The 20442-nt window shown below is 45.1% G+C and overlaps 1 protein-coding gene across 8 annotated transcripts in view; it reads right to left on the bottom strand.

The window, feature by feature from the left end:
• FAM168B (family with sequence similarity 168 member B) overlaps positions 1–20442 on the bottom strand; it is a 45393-nt gene that overhangs the window by 4900 nt on the left and 20051 nt on the right. For 7 of the 8 annotated variants that reach the window (XM_024243306.3, XM_024243309.3, XM_024243307.3 and 4 more), the window contains exons 3-6: positions 18953–19036; positions 2751–2893; positions 2468–2645; positions 95–219 (exon numbers count right to left, since the gene is read on the bottom strand). In XM_024243306.3, coding sequence (XP_024099074.1) covers positions 107–219; positions 2468–2645; positions 2751–2893; positions 18953–19036 — 518 coding nt within the window. In that variant the 3' untranslated portion in view covers positions 95–106. Of the gene's footprint in view, positions 1–94; positions 220–2467; positions 2646–2750; positions 2894–18952; positions 19037–19123; positions 19362–20442 lie in introns of those variants that run through there. The other variant, XM_054549114.2, reaches the window with a different exon arrangement.

Genomic DNA, 20442 nt, shown 5'->3' with positions numbered 1-20442 from the left:
TCCTCGTTAGTGCTTAAATATGTGGTAAATTTGCCACTGTCCGATGGAAATGCCCTTTCATCAAAAGCCAGCCCAGCCTTCACTGGTCACTTACATTTGCAGGTGATCACCACTGAGGGGGCACATAGCTGTAAGTGGGCGTTCCTGGGGCCCGGTACGTGGGCACAGTGACCGGGTGGGGGGCGACAGGAGTTGGGGAGTGAGCAGTCAGCAGGGTACCTGGAAGAAAGAGCAGCACATGACATGAGGCTGACCTGCACAGCTCCACACTGCCCGACACGCACATAAGCCTGGCCTCTTTGCAAGGAGGAGGGTATACAGGAAGAGGGATAGTCTTGACCCAGATACTGTCAGAACTCTGATTAGATAATCCCCCGCACCCAAAAGCTGTCTCCACACAGCAAGCTTCCACAGACAATATGTTTGTAAAAGCCTTTTGCGTGTCCCCTTCATAAAGCACACCCAATAATTTTTATAGGTCAGATGATAAACAAATGAGTATGATTCAGCCTTAACAAGGAAGGAGATTCTGACACATGCTACAATATAGATGAACCTTAAGAACATAATTCTAAAAGAAAGAAGCCAGTCACTAAAAGACAAATACTTTATGATTCCACTTAGATGAAGTACCTGGAGTAGTCAAATTCAGAGACAGAAAGAAAGTAGGACGGGGAATTAGCGTTTAATGAGTACAGGAGTTCAGATGTGCAGGATAAAGACGTTCTGGAGCTCTGTTTCACAACAATGTGAATATACTTAACACTACTGAACCATACATACTTAAAAACGGTTAAGATGGGCTGGGCACAGGGGCTCATGTCTGTAATCCCAACACTCTGGGAGGCTGGGGTGGGAGGATAGCTTAAGCTCAGGAGTTTGAGATGCGCCTGGGCAACACAGTGAGATCCCAGCTCTACAAAAAAAGTTTTAAAATTAGCCAGATGTAGTAGCATACTTATAGTCCCAGCTACTCAGGAGGCTAAGGTGGGAGGATGGCTTGAGCCCATGAGTTCCAGACTACAGTGAACTATGATCGCACCACTGCACTCAAGCGTGGGCAAAAGGGCAAGACCCTGTCTCAACAAAAAAGTTAAGATGGTAAAAACAAATAAATAAAAAACAAGAGGCTGGGAACAGTGACTCACGCCTGTAAGCCTAGCACTCTGGGAGGCCGAGGCGGGTGGATCACCTGAGGTCAGGAGTTCGAGACCAGCCTGGCCAATATGGTGAAATCCCATCTCTACCAAAAAGTACAAAAAAAATATTAGGCGGATGTGGTGGCAGGCACCTGTAGTCCCAGCTACTGGGAAGGATGAGGCGGGAAAATCACTTGAACCCAGGAGGCAGAGGTTGCAGTGAGCTGAGATCGCACCACTGCACTCCATCCTGGCTGACAGGGTGAGACCCTGTCTTAAAAAAAATATTAAAAATTTTAAAATTAAAAAAAAAAGGATTCTAAACTACATGAGCTTCTGAGTTCTTTAAGAGAAATCTATTTTTCCTACAACTACAGAAACTCAGCAACTACTTGAGTCCATTTATGGCCCAGCACCACCTCCACAGCGGCACCCAACCTGGTGCCTGCCGCCCTCCCTCCCTGTGCCTCAAACCAGCAGTTTCTGTCTATGCCCAGTTTCCTGTTCCTTGACAGATAAGTATGGGGAAAACCAAATCAGAGTCTACGTTGAAGCACACATAATATCCCAGAATGCTTTTCTCTCTGGCATAATTTCCTTACACTGAGGTCAAGTCCAGAAAAACAAGGAGGGAACAGTACGCTTTTGTGTGGGCATGACCTAAAGGTGGTCATGCTGACCCACAGACCAGGAGGTGAATCCACATGGGTGGTCATACGGATTGGGTGGTCACCCAATCCCTAGACATCAGATCAAACCCCCAGGGCTTCCGTGGAGATGTGCCCATCCCAGCCAGGGGCCTCATCTTTCCATGGTTTATCTTCCTTAGAGGAGGCCTTGCGAAGTAAAGTACAGTAGATGAATGCCAAAGGATTTCTACGGGCAGCTGTTCCTTCTGTCAACGGAAGACCAGCTCAGTTCTAGATGCATGAAAACATCCCCATGAAGACAACTGACCTGCAAAGACAAGCTCCCCTGAAGGGAAAGGAAGAGAGCCAGAGCCACCCCAGGACACAAAGTGTCCTCCTTCTGCTCAAGTCTTACATGGTCATGGAGGGTGGGAGGAGACGGGGACACAACCTGCATTGCCAAATGGCTCAGTTCACCAACAAAGCGAGTCCATCAGTTTCAGAGAGGCCTCCACAAGGGGTCACTCAGGGAGGCAAAGTAAAAGATAACCTGCTGTTTCTTCCCCAAAGAATTTTCTGTCCTTCCACACAACTATAGCTATGAAAACCTAGAGCCAAGGGGCAGACGATTCGTGAGCTCTCCCCTCCCCCAGCTCTAGGGGACACCATAGGACAGACACCACAGGAACAAGAACTTACCTGCTGACATGGCCATGGTGGTCCCAGCCACCATGCCCATGGTGACCCCGTTGCCTCTAGGAGGGGGGATGGGAGCAGGGTACACCGTTGCAGGCATGCCGTTGGGCTGCACCACCGTGGTGTGGTGGATGACGTGAGGAGGTGCTGCATACAGCGGCTGTGTGTAGTACGTGCCTTGCTGTGGGGGAGAAGAGAGACAACTGATACAGGGTCCCAGGGCCAAAGGATGAGTGCCCAGGTGGTATCAACCCCTTCCCACACAGCAGTGTGTACCCAAGCATACCTGTGCATACGGGCTCTGCTGCGGGTAGGCACTTCGCACAGGGTACACGGCAGTCTGGTAGGGGTTTGGGGAGGAGGAGTACGGCGGCACAGCCCCGCTGGTGGGGGAACAGGACACTTTGTAAGGTGTGCCAGGAGTGTAACCTGGAACAAAGAAGGCAATGGCCTGAGTTCACCCAAGCCGGTCCAGGCACAGGGAGAGGACACATGCAGGGAGGAGCTAAGCTGCGTGTCAGCCCCACGCAACTCGCCAGACCTGCTGCCACTGCCGCCCCCACTCTCCTCCACTAAGATCTGACTTCATTCTTACTTTGTGTGCGTGTGTGCATGCACGTGTGTGTGGTGGCAGGGTGTTGGGGAGGAGGAAAAAATACCAAAGGAGAACGTTCTACAGATGGAATGCTCACACAAGGACAGGAAATAAAAACTGTCTTGTCCTGCTGGAATTTAAATTGGTATGGCATTCCTGGGGCTAAACTTGGCATCAAAAGTATAAATGCCTTTTAATCCCACAATTCCACTTCTAGAAGTCTGTCTTAAAGCAATACACATGGATCTATACACACACAGAGACTTAACTGTAAGCACGCTCATCATAGTGTTGTTTGTTACAGCAAAAATAGGAGAAACTTGCCCAACACCAGGACTGGCTAAGCACTCTATGGTAAAAAGCCCTCTGGGTCAAGGGAGAAGGCTGAACACACATACTTGCTTTTGTCCCCACATACTTGCTTTTGTCCCCACACAAAATAACATGAAAATGACAATAAAGCAGATTAAGAGAAAAAAGACATAAAACTCACCAAGAATGGAAGAGAAGACAGCATGTTGAAGCCTGGCAAGCTGAAGTGGAGGATGACTGAGCAGACTCGAGAGGAAGGCACTCTCAGCCAGCAGCGAGGAGCAGCTGGCACTAAGAGCCCTTCCCCAAAGCCCTGCAAACTGCTGGCCACCAACCCGCCTCCAGAAGCAGATAAAGAGGCCCCATCTAGTAGAGTGATTGAGTTTGCTGAATAAGCAGTTAGGTGTCCCTTCCTGACCCCAACAGAGAAGAGGGGTTTGGTCTCAGGGGAGGGAGAGGGTCTCTGGACAGCTATGTTCACAGCAGCTATATTCACAACGATCAAAAGCTGGCAATGGCCCAAACGCCCACCAGGAGACAGATGGGTAAACACACTGTGGTGCATCCATACAAATCCTACTGAGCAAGCCAAAGGGATGAATCGCAAAGCCACGCCATGTCAAAGAAGCCAGATACAAGGACGCATGCTGGATGCATGTACTGACAGAAGCTCTAGGAAAGACCAACCTAATCCACAGTCATCAAAACCCCAGCAATGGTGCCAGGGGCCAGAGGGGCATGCGAGAACCTTTCCAAAGAGTGCATTCACTCAAATGTGGTGGCGGTCACACAGCTGTGTATGACTGTCCAAACATGCCAAACCGTACACTGAAAAGGATTAACTTATAATATGTAAATCAGACCTCCATACAAGTGCTTATGGCATCTCACATTCCCATGGGTGAGAGCAGGAGGGGTGGAGCACTCACACACTGTCCGTGTCAGACAGTGCAACTTTGCAAGCCAGACACACATCCCACAACATCCAGCAATCCACTCCCAAATATTTCCCCTAGAAAAATGAAAACACAGGTCCACAAAAGACTTGTAAAAAGTGTTCAATCTTATTCCTAATAGCCAAAAATGGGAAATAATCCAAATCTTCATCAACTGGAGAAAGGATAAATCATGATATGTCTCTATAAACATTACTCAGCAATCAAAAGGAAAAAACATGGATGAATCTCACAACACGCTGAACTTTCCAAAGAAGCTGGAAACAGAACAGCACATAGAGCAATGATCCCGTTTATTCCCTAACAACAAAGAAATTTACCTACGGTGACGGAAATCAGAGGGGAGAGGGCGAAGAAAGCCTTCTGGGATGATCAAAGTGTTCTATGTTTTATTTGGAGTGGTGGTTCCATGGGCATGTACAACTGTCAAAACCCACCCAGTTGAGCACTTAATGTGTGGGTGTTTTGTGCATAAAGTATACCTCAAGTTTTAAAAAATGGGCTGAGTATAAAGAATTTTGGATCACCTGAGCCGGAGGTCAACGCTGCAGTGAGCTGTAATTATGCCACTGCATTCTGCCTGGGCGACAAAGTAAGACCCTGTCTCAGAAAAATAGTAATAATAATTAAAGTTAATTTTTAAAAAAGTTTACACAATTGGGCTGTTTAGCAATATGTACGTGTGTGTGTATTTTTTTTTTTTTTTTTTTTTTTGAGATGGGGAGTGTTGCTCTATTCCCTAGGCTGGAGTGTAGTGGTGCAATCTCAGCTCACTGCAGCCTCCGCCTCCTGGGTTCAAGCAATTCTCATGCCCCAGCCACCCGAGTAGCTGGGATTGCAGGCATGTGCCACTACATCCAGCTAATTTTTGTAATTTTTAGTAGAGACGGGATTTTGCCATGTTGGCCAGGATAGTCTCGAACTCCTGGCCTCAAATGATCCTCCTGCCTCAGCCTCCCAAAGTACTAGGATTACAGGTGTGAGCCTGTATATATATGCGCCTGGTCCATATATTTTGTTTTAATTTGAAAGGGAAAGAGAATGACTGGCCCCCTAGGAAATTCACTAGTCTGGGGCCTTTTGTTTGGGGTGCCAGTGCAATTCTGTGACATGGATATATTGCACAGTGGTGAAGTCTGGGCTTTTTCACCTAAATACTGCACACTGTATCAATTAAGTAACACGAAGGCTTCAACGTCAGCCTTGTCATACTCCCCTGCACGACCTTTCATGGTCTCACGGTGGGAGGGGCTGCGGCTGAGATCTGCGGCAGACCAAACAACAGGTAGTCCTGTCCTACACAGCAAAAAGGGTGCTCACACCCAGATTTGTCTGCATCCAGAGTCCTGACCCTTCTACCCAAACCAGGCAACTCCCAACCTCAACTAGTCTCCATTTGAAGAAAGAAAAGATTCCTCCCCAGGGCTCCCTATATTTTGAAATTCACTCACCACTATGTTAACCATAAATAGAAACACTGCCAAAATTTGAATACAACAAATTTTTAATACTGTTGCTTAGCCACAGGAAAGCAGAATATGCAGATTTTCCATTAGGATTTGGAAAAGCAAATTTCAAGACAAGAGCAGTTACAGAGTTTCCTTCTCTGGCTGCTCATCGCCTGGTCTTTAAGAAGGCTAAAAAAGGAAAGTGAAAAGGAAAGCTTCACAGAGGTGTACACATGTTAAAACTCATCAAACTGAAGCTTTAAATCTGTACACTTAGTTGTATGCCAATTACGCCACAACGAGGTTGTATAACATTTTCTTTAATTATAAAGAAAAAGGCAGTGTGAATGCCATCAAAGAATTATAAAGGAAAAGGTAGTGTGTCCGGCCATGTACTGATACTCCCAGGAGACCTGAGACAGTCCAATTCCCCCTAAGTGACTAGCTAACTCACGGAAGAAATGCAAAAAGGAAGCATGGTGTGTGGCGGGCACACGTGACTAGTCATGGTGACTGGGGCATTATACCAACACAGACAGGCTATTCACCATCAACATGGGGCCATGCCCTGTCACAGCAGAGATGATCAGGACAGATCCAGCCCTCTCCATAAGGTGCTTGGCTTCAAGGGAAAAAAAATCACAGGAAAACAAACCACCAACATAGCAGCATTTTATGCAGTCTTGGCAAGCAATAAGGAGTCAGCTCAGAGAGGAGCAGGTGGGGCAAGGCTGTCTCAAATTAAAGAAACTGCGGGGATGAGGGAGGTCAAGGGTCATCCTGGATAGCTCCCTTCTCCCCAGCCACACCACCTCCTTCATTTCCCACCGCCATGCAGCAGCCAGACACCAGTGGGTACCTTCAGCGGTACCCAAAGGAGACACTGCCGAATGGGATCCCCACTGTACAGCTTAATCCCAGTTCCTGCCTCATATTTCCACTAGCCTGAAAAGAGATCCTCCCAGGAGTCACCAAACTCTTATCTGACCAAGATGATATTTTTTTATAAGTGTCAAAACATAGAGCTACCCTCTGTGCGTCACATCCTGAGAACAGATGCTAGACTTCAAAGTTGGGAATCTCATTCCAAACTTCCGACAGTTTAAACGAACAAACCCACAAGGTTCCCTTTCTTCATACAATTAAAAACATTCATGACAGATAACTGGAAATATGAACAATGATTACCATCTCGGTAGTAATAAAAAAATATTTTTAGGCGTGACAATGACACAGTTCTAATTTATCTTTTAAAGATAATATTTAAAAAGCTGATGAATATAATGTCTGAGATTTGCTTCAAAATAATATAGAGGAAAGTGGCAGGGGCCCAGATGAAAAAGATCAGCCATAACGTGGTAACTGCTAAAGCCAGGTGATGTGTAGGTGGGAATTATATTTCCATGTACTTGTGCTTAAGCCAGGCGATGTGTGAGCAGGATTTTTTTTTTTTTTTGGATGGAGTCTCGCTGTCTCGCTCTGTCGCCCAGGCTGGAGTGCAGTGACACGATCTTGGCTCACTGCAACCTCCGCCTCCTGGGTTTAAGAGATTCTTCTGCCTCAGCCTCTCAAGTAGCTGGGACTACAGGCATGCACCACCACACCTAGCTAATTTTTGTATTTTTAGTAGAGATGGAGTTTCACCATATTGGCCAGGCTGGTGTCGAACTCCCAACCTCATGATCCGCCTGCCGTGGCCTCCCAAAGTGCTGGGATTACAAGTGTGAGCCACCGCGCCCAGCCGTGAGTAGGAATTATCATATTCCCATGTACTTCTGCTAAAGCCAGGCAATGTGTGAGTGGGAATTATGTTCCCATGTATTTCTGTAAATATTCGAAACGTTTCCTAATCACTCTTTTGAAGTCAAAGTATTAAAAAATATAAGGAAGACTGTTACGGATTGAAAGAGATAAGAGACATAAATTCAAATTTATAAAAAACTCACTATGTAATGTTGAGTACATTATTCTGATTCCAAACGTTTTTTAAAACTTAGGGGGTAACTGGGCAAATGTAAATAGGAGCTACTTTTAAAATTAGAGAACTACTGTTTCTAAGTGTGGACATGCAAAAGCACACCTCAGTCATGTTAGGGAGGGCTACACTCAAGTCCACTGGACAAGACACAAAGGATTCTGAATTGATTCCACAAGAATAAAAGAAAAACCACACAACACTCATCCTTAGGTAAATATGGGGAAAGATCACTGGGGAATCTAAGTGGTGGGTACTATGGACATTCACTGTATTGTCCGCTCAACTTTTCTGTATACATAATTTTTTTTTTTTTTTGAGACAGAGTCTCACTCTGTTGCCTAGGCTGGAGTGCAGTGGAGCAATCTCAGCTCACTGCAAACTCCGCCCGGGTTCATGCCATTCTCCTGCCTCAGTCTTCTGAGTAGCTGGGACTACAGGCGCCCACCACCAAGCCCGACTATTTTCTTTTTTTTTTTTTGGTAGAGACGGGGTTTCACCGTGTTAGCCAGGATGGTCCTGACCTCATGATCCACCCACCTTGGCCTCCCAAACTGCTGGGATGACAGGCGTGAGCCACCGCGCCTGGCCCAATTTTTTTAATAATAAATAAGGTGGAAGGCCGGGCGTGGTGGCTCACGCCTGTCATCCCAGCACTTTGGGAGGCTGAGGTGGGCAGATCACATGAGCCCAGGAGTTGAGATGAGCTTGGCCAAGCTGGCAAAACCTTGCCTCCAAAATTAAAAAAAAGAAAAAAAAAGTAAAAATAAGCAAGGTGAAAAGTATACAGTACTTTCAGATGCTGACACACAACTGAGAGAGTGTACGCTAGCCAGAAAATCTCCATGGAAACAACAGTCATGCATGAGGTAAAAGAACAAGTAAGGAAGCTAGCTGAAAGGGCCCACGGATCACCACACCCAAACGCACCCCTAGAAGATGAATTATAGTCAGGCGCAGTGGCTCATGCCTGTAAACCCAGCACTTTGGGAGGCTGAGGCAGGCGGATCACCTGAGGTCAGGAGTTTGAAACCAGCCTGGCCAACACGGTGAAACCCCGTCTCTACTAAAAATACAAAAGTTAGCCAGGCTTGGTGGCACATGACTGTAGTCCCAGCCACTCGGGAAGCTGAGATAGGAGAATCAGTTGAACCTGGGAGGTGGAGGTTGCAGTGAGCAGAGTTTGTGCCAATGCATTCCAGCCTGGGCGACAGAGTGAGACCCTGTCTCAAAAAAAAAAAAAAAAAAAAAAGAAGATGATGAATACAAGATTTTGCCAAGCCTTTAAAAAGGCCATCAGCAGGAAGGGTTCTATAGCAGTCTGAAAGATGCTGATCTGGAAGATGGCCTGGCAGTTAGGCATAGGCTGGAAAAAAACAGTTAAACCATGCCACTGGACATGTTCAATATATACAACCAATGTGCAACAAGAAGTTACAGTTCTATCTGACAAACTGATTCACTAAAGAAAGATGAGAAGAAAAAGGAAAAGCTGTTAGAAGAAGTTAAAACAAGCAATAAACCCACGACCTACATCCATCAACATTGCTAATAAGAAAGTCCTTGACCTTTTTGTCACTGTTCAAACTGCAGAAAGAGCTCAGAGTGAAGAGAAGATGGAAGCTACCAACCTGAACAAACCTCTAATACAGAGTATAAAACCAAAGTGAGGAAAATCTGAGAACACCTCTGTCCAAAGAGGGAGTCTTTCAGCCACAAGTGCTCATCTGGCCCACCACAGCCACTGAGAAAAGGTGAAGTCCTTTTTCATGCCTCATTTCCTTAGGATACACAGTCGAGGGGCCCACCTACGATGTCTTCCTTTTCTTCTACTGGAAGCCTCCCACTGCAGAAATCCCTCCAGCTAGCCCTAGGTTTCCCAATCCAATCACCCAAGGTGTCTTTTTTGTTTTTGTTTTGAGACGGAGTCTCACTCTGTTGCCCAGGTTGGAGTGCAGCGGTGCGATCTCAGCTCACTGCAACCTCTGCCTCCCGGGTTCAAGCGATTCTCCTACCTCAGCCTCCCAAGTAGCTGGGATTACAAGCGTGCACCACCATGCTCAGCTAATTTTTGTATTTTTAGTAGAGACAGGATTCACCTATGTTGGCCAGGCTGGTCTCGAAGTCCTGATCTCAAGTGATCCACCCGCCTCGGCCTCCCAAAGTGCTGGGATTACAGGCATGAGCCACTGCGTCCGGCCTACCCAAGGTGTCTTACAACACCTACCTCACATGTGGGCGTTGCTGAAGCAAAAGGAGCGACTGCTCCAAGAAGGAAGCATGCATATGCAACTCAGCATGCAATGCATGGGATGCTAAACTTGTGCATTTCACACATGCACATATTTTACTTAAAACCAAAACCAAAAAGGAACTGAACAAATAATGATTACATGCTCAAGTTATTGAGGTGAGATATACTGAGGCTCACAACTTACTCTGAAATGAAACCCATCAAAAAATAAGATGGACTGAAGGATGGATGGAGTAATGTGTATGTGATACAAGTAAAATGTTACTTGTAAAAGTTGACTTTAAAAAGTTTAATCGTAGAATCTTAGCGGTCCATATATAGATGATCACTGTGAAATTTCTGCAGCTTTTCTGTGACATCTGAAATTTTTTACAATAAAATGTTGAAAAAAGTCACCAACTATTTCTAATCAGAACAATGGTTTTTAATATATATTATCTTACTGTTTATTCTTATGACTGTGAGGCTATGTTCTAATGCTCACCAGAAAACTTTTGGTCTTTGGTTTAGGCGTGAATGTTAACAACATTTTCTAGCCAGCAATTAAGACAAGTGCATTTCAAGTAAGGCAAACAGGTCTCCCTATCAATTTAAGACTCAGTGTGGGGCCAAGAGCTATGGTGCACACCTGTAATCCCAACACTTTAGAAGGCCAAGATGGGAGGATAACTTGATTCCAAGAGTTCTGAGACTGGCCTGGGCAGCATAGCGAGACCTTGTCTCTACAAAATAAAAATTAGCCAGGCATGGTGGGGTGTACTTGTAGTCTTAGCGACTTAAGAGGCCAAGGCAGGAGGATCACTCATTGAGCTCAGCAATTCTGGGTTACAGTGAGCTATGATTGCGCAACCACACTCCAGCCTGGGCGACTGAGCAAGACCCTGTCTCTAAAAACTAATAATAATAATTTTAAAAATTTTAAAAACTAAATAAAACAATTTTTTAAATTAAAAAAAGAGTGTGTGCTTGCCACCTTTCTTAAGTTTTTTTTTTTTTCATTCAGCACTAAGTCCACCATATCCCTCCATAGTAACTCAAAAGGAACTTCACAAACTTTAAATAAATACACACAATTACCTCATCGTGCCCAAAAATATACACTGCCTCCATGAAATATCAAATTCAGTCGGTGCTAGGTCTTCCCAAAACAACAGCTTTCCAGATTCTCCCTCCCCAAGAAGCCCATCTGTACCGATGCAACCCAGGCGGCGCAGACAACAGACACTCCCTCCTTCCACTTCACCAGACCTGCGAGTGACCCTGGCTGTGCCCTCAGGGAAGAGGACACACACAGGGTCACTGATTTTAGAATGCCAACTGTTCGGGAACCAGAAACTTTTTGTTTAAATAGGTCATTTTTTTTCAAAAGTACTGTGTACCACACAGATTTTTTAATAATAATTTTTTGAGTAAAAAAGACATTTTAGAAAATTTTTAAAATTCAGAAGCCTAAAGTACATGTGAGGAGAGAAGATCTGCACCAAAACACAGCATCATGAAATTTCTGAACACTGGAGGCAAAAATCCTACAGAGTAGCAAAGAAAAACCAAGGTTACACTCAATCAGGCACCAACAAGGTATCCCAATTCTCAGCAACAGTGGTGGAAGCTGGAAAGCCATTGAACAAAGACCTGAAAATTCTGGGGGGAAATAACTGCTACTCTAGAATTCTGTATCCAGACAAACCATCAACGAAGTGTGCGTGCAGAATAAAATGTTTTCAGACATGGAAAATCTCGAAATTGTGACTTTTCCATACTCTCCCAGGTGGTTACTGAAGAAAATCCCCCGTCAAAACCAGAGTAAACTAGGAAAAAAGAAAAGAACTCAGGCAGAAGGGAAAGGCAAAAGCAAGCCCTGGGATGATGAGAACAGTGACCCCCCAGGGTCTGGCCCAGAGGACAACCAGTCCAGATAAGAGAGAGGAAGGGAGGGCTTCAGAGCTCACCAGGAAACCACCACACAGGTATCTGAAATTGCTAAGAAGAGATCTCAACACATTGGGGGTAGCTGGAGGTTTAATTAATGCTATGGTCACAGAAACCTAATCAAAGACACCTGATAAGTACCGTATTAATTCCAGGGAAACCACAGTAGATGCAGAAGAAATTGCCACAGGGCACAGGACAACAGGATCACCACATAGAAGACACAGCTATGAACAATGCTGATGCGACCACAATAAAAGAACTGTGAAGGAAGGTCGGGGCAGCAAAGTGAGAAGTCAGTAAAGCAGTGCCACTTCAGAAAAACAAAAAAAAAGAAGTAGGGAACAGGAGAAACATGTCATGTGGAAGCACGGAAGGCACGAGCAAAAGCAGCTTTAAAGAGTTAAAGAGCTGGAGTTTGCCCATGGGGAGTGAAATGTGGGGGCTCCCACAAGGGAGCAGGGAACTGCTATTGTTCATTTTAAAAAGCCTTTTGGAGCACTGCAATCTTTTACCTATGTGAATGTAAACCTTTAAGAGGGAAAGAAACAGGCTCCACAGACCTCACAGACTATTAATATTCCAAAGGCTATTTTCTCTCCCGCTCAGCTGCCATGCGTGAAGTTTAATTTTTAAACAAACCAAGGGTTTCATTTTATGGCTATAATTCTGAGTTCAAAAAGAAAAGAAACGCTGGGCGTGGGGGCTCATGTCTGTAATCCCGACACTTTGGGAGGCTGTGGGAGGCTGAGGTGGGCAGATCCCAAAGTCAGGAGTTCAAGACCAGCCTGACACACATGGAGAAACCCTGTCTCTACTAAAAATACAAAAATTAGCCGGCGTGGTGGAGAGGGCCTGTAATTCCAGCTTCTCAGGAGGCTGAGGCAGGAGAATCGCCTGAACCCAGGTGGCAGAGCTTGCAGTGAGCTGAGATTGCACTACTGCACTCCAGCCTGGGCAACAAAGCGAGACTCCAGCTCAAAAAAAAAGAAAAAACGAAAAAAAAAAAAAAGAAAAGAAAGCTCTACTGTAAACCATTTTCACTTATCATTAAATATTCTTCATAAACAAGTACTAAAACCAGATAAACACTGTGTGATAAACAGTTTAAACCATCACTTTGTAATTAAATGCATGTGTACCTGTACATAAATGTTTGCACATCCAATTATTGCCCTTAGAATACATTCCTAGAAGTGGGTCGAAAGGGTTCATTTTTAAGCTTCTAACATACGCTACCAAACTGCCCTCCAAAGAAGTTTCTCCAATTTACCCTCCACCCAGCCATACACACCAATGACCATGGAAGCTATTTCATCACTCTTGGCAACATTTGTATCTTTTTCTTTTTTTTTTGAGACTGAGTGGAGTCTTGCTCTGTCGCCCAGGCTGGAGTGCAGTGGTGCGATCTCGGCTCGCTCACTGCAAGCTCCGCCTCCCAGGTTCACGCCATTCTTCTGCCTCAGCCTCCTGAGTAGCTGGGACTACAGGCACCTGCCACCACACCCGGCTAATTTTTTGTATTTTTAGTAGAGATGGGTTTCACCGTGTTAGCCAGGATGGTCTCGATCTCTTGACCTCGTGATCCGTCTGCCTCAGCCTCCCAAAGTGCTGGGATTACAATGAGCCACCGCACCCAGCCTAAATTTGTACCTTTTAAAAATAAGTGCTAATGTAATAAATATCCAAACCACCTTGTGTGTAGAGCTTATTACAAAGAACAGACTGTTTTGACAATTTCAGATCATCATTACAAATATTAGTTATAGGTACTTGTGACTCTAAGTAGGACCAGAACAGAGGCCTAAATGTGCTGGCCCAGCTGACATCTGTGCCTGATCGTAGGCTTGGGGCTGAAATCCTACCATAACAAATCAAGGAGTTATTTATTCATTATTCCAACACCAAGGGTGAAGTTAAACAACTTTCCCAGGGAGTGACACAGTCAGGAGTATAATCCACATCTAGCTAACTCCACAATCCAAAGCTCTGATTCCAAAAACGGACAGCCCAGTTGTATTAGCTCATTCTCATACTACTAATAAAGAAATACCCGAGACTGGGTAATTTATAAACAAAAGAGGTTTAATGGACTCACAGTTACACATGGCTGGGAAGGCCTCACAATCATGGCGGAAGGCAAAGGAAGAGCAAACGTGTGCGGGGAAACTGCCCTTTATAAAACCATCAGATCTCGTGAGACTTACTATCATGGGAACAGCACAGGAAAAATCCGCCCCCATGATTCAATTACCTCCCACCAGGTCCCTCCAGTGACACGTGGGGATTACAGGAGCTACAATTCAAGATGAGATTTGGGTGGGGACACAGCCAAACCATATCACCACTCTTGATGTATGCATACACAGCCTTGCTCAGGAGGACAAAATGAATGACAACTTCTCCATTCCCAGATTCTGAAAAATAGAATTCTTCAGCAAAAGACATCTCATCACAAGGGTCTCAGAATCCTCTTATGTCACAATTGGAAGACGGCTGAGAAATACATGGCATTTGGATTACAAAAGTGCTCTGGAAGCCAAACTCCACATATACAGTGTTGAAACCACAAGTCAGCATTGGGTGCAAACTGAATAGAAAGAGAACCAAAAGGCAGATCAAGAAAGCAGCAGGGGCCAGGTGCAGTGGCTTACTCCTGTAATCCCAACACTTTGAGAGGTCAAGATGAGAGGATTGCTTGAGCTCAGGAATTTGAAACCAGCTTGGGCAATACAGTGAGACCCCATCTCTACAAAAATTTTTTAAAAATTATCTAGGTGTGGTGACTTGCGCCTAAGGTTCCAGGTACTTGGGAAGCTGAGGCAGGATTGCTTGGCAGTGAGCCAAGTTCATGCCACTGCACTCCAGCCTAGGCAATAAAGTGAGATCCTATCACACTCTCACACACACACATACACACCCACCTCCACACACCTTCAGAGAGAGACAGAGAAAAAGCAGGAAGGGAGAAAAACTTCTCTTTTAAATTTTTTATACTGATAATTTTGGCTTGCTCATCAGAAAAAGGGAAAGGCTTACTGAAAAGGGAGTTAAAAAATTCAAAACATGAGGCTGGGTGTGGTGGTTTATGCCTGTAATCCCAACGCTTTGGGAGGCTGTGTTGGGAAGATCCCTTGAACTCAGCAGAAAAAGGCTGTAACTGTACCACTGGACCTCACCCTGGGTGAAACCACAAGACCCCCGTCTCTTAAAAACAAACACCCAAGACATGAAAACAGAGAGGATACCAGAAAAAGATGGGCACACAGCTGTGGTCCTGACTCAGGTTAGATGGACAACAGCACCTGTGGGACATCAGAAAGACATTTTCTTTTTTCTTTTTTTGAGACAGAGTCTCGCTCTGTCACCCAGGCTGGAGTGCAGTGGCGCGATTTTGGCTCACTACAACCTCTGCCTCCCAGGTTCAAGTGATTCTCCTGCCTCAGCCTCCTGAACAGCTGGGACTGCAAGTGTGTGCCACCATACTTGGTTCATTTTCTTATTTTTAGTAGAGATGGGGTCTTACCGTATTGGCCAGGCTGGTCTTCAATTCCTGCCCTCAAGTGATCTGCCCACCTTGGCATCCCAAAGTGCTAGGATTACAGGCATGAAAAACCACCGTGCCCAGCTGCCTTATATTTTTCATTCACCAATTTCACAGCTTCTCCTACAAGACCAGAAGATCTGGCACTGGTGAGCCAGCAGTCTGACACCTAACAACTGCCTGGCACCCGTCAGCAGATGCCCCTCTAAACAAAGCAGGCCATTTGGGCAGCTGCAGTTGCTACCTGCCTGTCCCAGCTTCTGGATTACAGGAACAATTTGAGAGCAGTTTTGGAAAAGGGACAACACAGGCCTTACCTCCCTATGAGAAAGGAGAGATGTTTGAGAAGATGGGTGACAAGCTGGGCATGGTAGCTCACGGCTATAATCCCAGCATTTTGGAAGGCTGAGGCAGGAGGATCACTTAAGCCCAGGAGTTTGCGACCAGCCTAGGCAACATAGTGAGATCCATCTCCAAAAAAATAGAAAAATTAGCCGGGCTTGGTGGTGTGCACCTGTAATCCCAGCTACACGAAGGCTGAGGTGGGAGCATTGCTTGAGCCTGAAAAGTCGAGGCTGCAGTGAGGTGTGATTGCACCACTGCACTGCAGCCTGAGACAGAGCAAGACCCTGTCTCAAAATAATAATGAGATGGGTGGCCCACGTTCCACAGGGTGGCCCCCAGAGGCACCCAAGGGGGGAAGTTGTCAGCAACACTCAGCCTCCACCCTGCTTCTGCTAGGCAGTGCTGCACATTTTTGGCAAGAACAGCTCTGTCAGCCTGAAATTAACTCAAGGTTCTTCTTGTAAAATAAAAAAGTTGAAAGTTTTATGTACATTTTCACAATGATTTGTGCTCCATGAAGAAATGAGTAAAAGTGGGCTACCTCTGAAAATCCTAGAAGAGTAACTTATGTTATGGTGGTCTACAGCATGATCATCACATGCCACATTCATACGTTATGCCAAAGACATAAACTTCAATCCATTCCTACCATCATACACAAAAATTAACTGCAAATGGGTCACAGACATAAATGTAAAACCTACAAGTGTAAAACTTCTACAAGAAAAAAGAAGAAAATCTTTGTGAAGTTAGGTTACACAGGTTTCTTTCTTTTTTCTTTTTTTTTTTTTGAGACGGAGTCCCGCTTTGTCGCCCAGGCTGGAGTGCAGTGGCACCATCTTGGCTCACTGCAAGCTCCGCCTCCCGGGTTCTGGCCATTCTCCTGCCTCAGCCTCCGGAGTAGCTGCGACTACAGGAGCCCACCACCATGACCAGCTAATTTTTTCTATTTTTAGTAGAGAGGGGGTTTCACCATGTTAGACAGGATGGTCTCGATCTTCTGACCTCATGATCCGCCTGCCCCGGCCTCCCAAAGTGCTGGGACAACAGGCGTGAGCCACTGCGCCCAGCCAAGTTACACAGGTTTATTAAGTATGGTCAAAAGCATGACCCATAAAACGACTAACCCTCATCAAACTTTTTTTTTTTTTTTTTGGTTGAGACGGAATCTTACCCTGTCGCCCAGGCTGGAGTGCTATGGCACAATCTCGGCTCACTGCAACCTCTGCCTCCTGGGTTCAAGCGATTCTCCTGCCTCAGCCTCCCGAGTAGCTGGGATTACAGGAGCGCGCCTCCAAGCCCAGCTGATTTTTGTATTTTTAGTAGAGATGGGGTTTCACCACGTTGGCCAGGCTGGTCTCGAACTCCTGACCCCATGATCCACCCGCCTCAGCCTCCCAAGTTGCTGGGATTACAAATGTGAGCCACCGCGCCCGGCTCAAACTTTTAAAACCTCTGCTCTTTAAAAGACGCTGTTAAAAGAATGAAAAAGCGACAGACTGGGAGAAAATACGCATATATCTGATAAGAACTCTCAAAACTCAACGATAAGAAAACAATAACTGACATACAGTAAAAGCTGTATACAAATTCTTCACCAAAGACATACAGAAGGCAAATACGCACATGAAAAGATACTGCTACAAATTCACTAGAATGGCTAGAATTAAAAAGACTGACCACACCAAGTGTTGTTAAGGATGTGGAGAAACTGCAACTCACAAACACTGCTGGTAGGAATGTAAAATGGTACCACCACTTTGGAAGACAGTTTGGCAGTTTCTCACAAAGTTAAATATACACTTGCCATAATAACCAGCCACTCAAATCCTCTGTATTTATTTGCTCAAGAGAAATCACAGCATATGTTCACACAATAACCTGCATATAAATATTAACGGCATTTTCATTTGTAATAGCCCAAAACTGCAAATAACCCAAATGTTCATCACATGGTAAATGGATAAGCAAACTAAAGTATTTATTTCCATACAACAAAATACTACCTAACAACGAAAAGGAATGAACTGCTAATGTACACTACGAGATGGATGGTTCTTTCAAGGCAAAACACAAAAGGAAAACCACTCTAAAGGGAAAAAATGGGCCAATGCGGCAAACAGCTAGGGACTGAAGTCGAGACTCTTGGCATAACTGTGTCTTATAGTCATGGGAAACCACTGAGAAAAATTCATCTGGGAGCATCGCTCTGGTTTAAATGGGAAGAACATTAATCCGGGGAGAGAAAGCTTGGGAGCAGAAAGACCAAGTCAAGAAAGTTTTTCTCGGGGTGTGAACTATGGTCTGAAGAAGGGTGGTCATAGTGGAAGTGGAAATGTAAACGAAGAGATGGATGTAAGGACAGAATATAAAGGCAGAATTTTATGATTAACAAAACTGGAAGAATTTGGGGAAAGGACACTGCTGTTGTCTCCTCCTTCGTCAAAGTTAACCGTGTGAAGCTAGTGTTGAGGGATAAAGCTGCCCCAGCAGTCCCAGGATTAAGGCCAAACCACAGCCTCAGATCAGAGTGTGCACCACCACTGCTGCGGCAGAAAGGCAAAGCCCCGCGTGGATGAAAAAAGTCCAAAAGGAACCAACACCAGAGAGTGCAGGCTCCTAGGAGGAAATCCCACTAAATAACCAACCTCCTCAAGATTCAGACCCAAACCAATTCCACTTTCAATATTAACAGTGATTTCCAAAATCTAAAAATATTCATCTATACCTTACATGGAAAATAATACTTTTTTAAAAAATATAATCAGAGTGCTAAAGTAGTCTAATAAAAAAATTATCTCTAAAAACATTAACATGGAAAATCCACCTGTTGGCATGGCAAGAAATTCTTCAGTTTCTAGTAGGTGATACTATTTCATGAACAGATGCTCTGGCAGAGTTAACAACCTAGTGATTACAGATTTGCCTTGTGGGAGGACATCAGAAACACAGTATATAACGCTTCAGTGCAGTAAGAATTAAGCTTTTCTTGCACTAACAGGTTAATTTAATGAACTTGAGAAATTGACTCAACCAACTCCTAATTCTATACCCACCCCGCTCAAAATCCACCCCCTTCACCTTTCTCTCCCAGCTGTACGTACAAAGCATTTTACCACCCAGCACATACCTGTTTGGAAGGTAGGATTCGCTCCAGGATACATGTTAGGAGAATAGGCAGGAGCTGCTGCTGCATAGCCCATGGGAAAACCAGCTGAAGAAAAATACAGAACAATCTCATGTCATCAACTGAAGTAGTGACGCACAATCACTAGAGCTCCTGCAAAGTCATTGCTCTTACCTTCTTCCCCAGAACTCCACAGACTTAAGCAGCCCCAAGAGTACTATGTGTGGCCAACAGTATGTCTCTAGTTGTCTTCTTCCCGCAGAACTTTGTTTTTTATCGTTGTCGTCTTTTGAGATAGAGTTTCACTTTCATCGCCCAGGCTGGAGTGCAATGGCACGATCTTGGCTCACTGCAACCTCTGCCTCCCAGGTTCAAGCGATTCTCCTGCCTCAGCCTTCTGAGGAGCTGGGATTACAGGCACGTGCCACCACACCTGGCTAATTTTTCTATTTTTAGTAGAGACGGGGTTTCATCACGTTAGCCAGGCTGTTCTCGAACTTCTGACTTCAGTTGATCCACCCGCCTCGGCCTCCCAAAGTGCTGGGATTATAGGTGTGAACCACCACACCTGGCTTTCCCTCAGAATTTTGATAGGTCACAATTATATATTTTATATTTTATTTTTATTTATTTTTGGGGGGGGACAGAGTTTCACTCTTGTTGCCCAGGCTAGAGTGCAGTGGCGCGATCTTGGCTCACTGCAACCTCCGTTTCAAGTGATTCTCCTGCCTCAGCCTTCCAAGTAGCTGGGATTACAGGCATCTACCACCACGCCCAGCTAATTTTTGTATTTTTAGTAGAGACGAGGTTTCACCATGTTGACCAGGCTGGTCTTGAACTCCTGACCTCATGATCCACCCACCTCGGCCTCCCAAAGTGCTGGGATTATAGGCGTAAGCCACCGCGCCCAGCCTCAATTATAACATTTCTGGAAGTTTCATTCCAAACTCTAATCACATAATTACTTAGCAAGAGTAGTAAGAGTGCTAAGGGTATCACGTGCTAGGTCCTGTTATCCTCATCTGACTTCACTGCACAAAGTCTGGAAGAATCAGAATTCAAACCTAGCTTGGACTCAAGGGCCTATTTTTGCTGCTATTAGTGAACAGCTAAGCCTATTTAAAGGTCACTTATTTTCACTGAATTCAGACATTTCCTACCTTACATATTTTGACTTAAAAGCTATTATTTTTTGTTGTAAGAAACTTTTAAACTTCTAAATTCACTTCAGGTTTTTTCATATTCCGATGTTCTTTTTTTTTTCTAAGACAGAGTCTTGCTCTGTTGCCTACGCTGGAGTGCAATGGTGAGATCTCGGCTCACTGCAACCTCCGCCTCCTGGGTTCAAGCATTTCTCCTGCCTCAGTCTCCCTAGTAGCTGGGACTACAGGTGTGCACCACCATGCCCAGCTAATTTTTGTATTTTTAGTAGAGATGGGGTTTTGCCATGCTGGCCAGACTGGTCTCAAACTCCTGACCTCAGGTGATCCACC

Source organism: Pongo abelii, chromosome 11 (genome assembly GCF_028885655.2).
Source record: "Pongo abelii isolate AG06213 chromosome 11, NHGRI_mPonAbe1-v2.0_pri, whole genome shotgun sequence".
NCBI classification, from domain to species: Eukaryota; Metazoa; Chordata; class Mammalia; order Primates; family Hominidae; genus Pongo; species Pongo abelii.
Note: the sequence above shows the minus strand (reverse complement) of the source record. Positions and strands in the feature narration are given on the sequence as shown.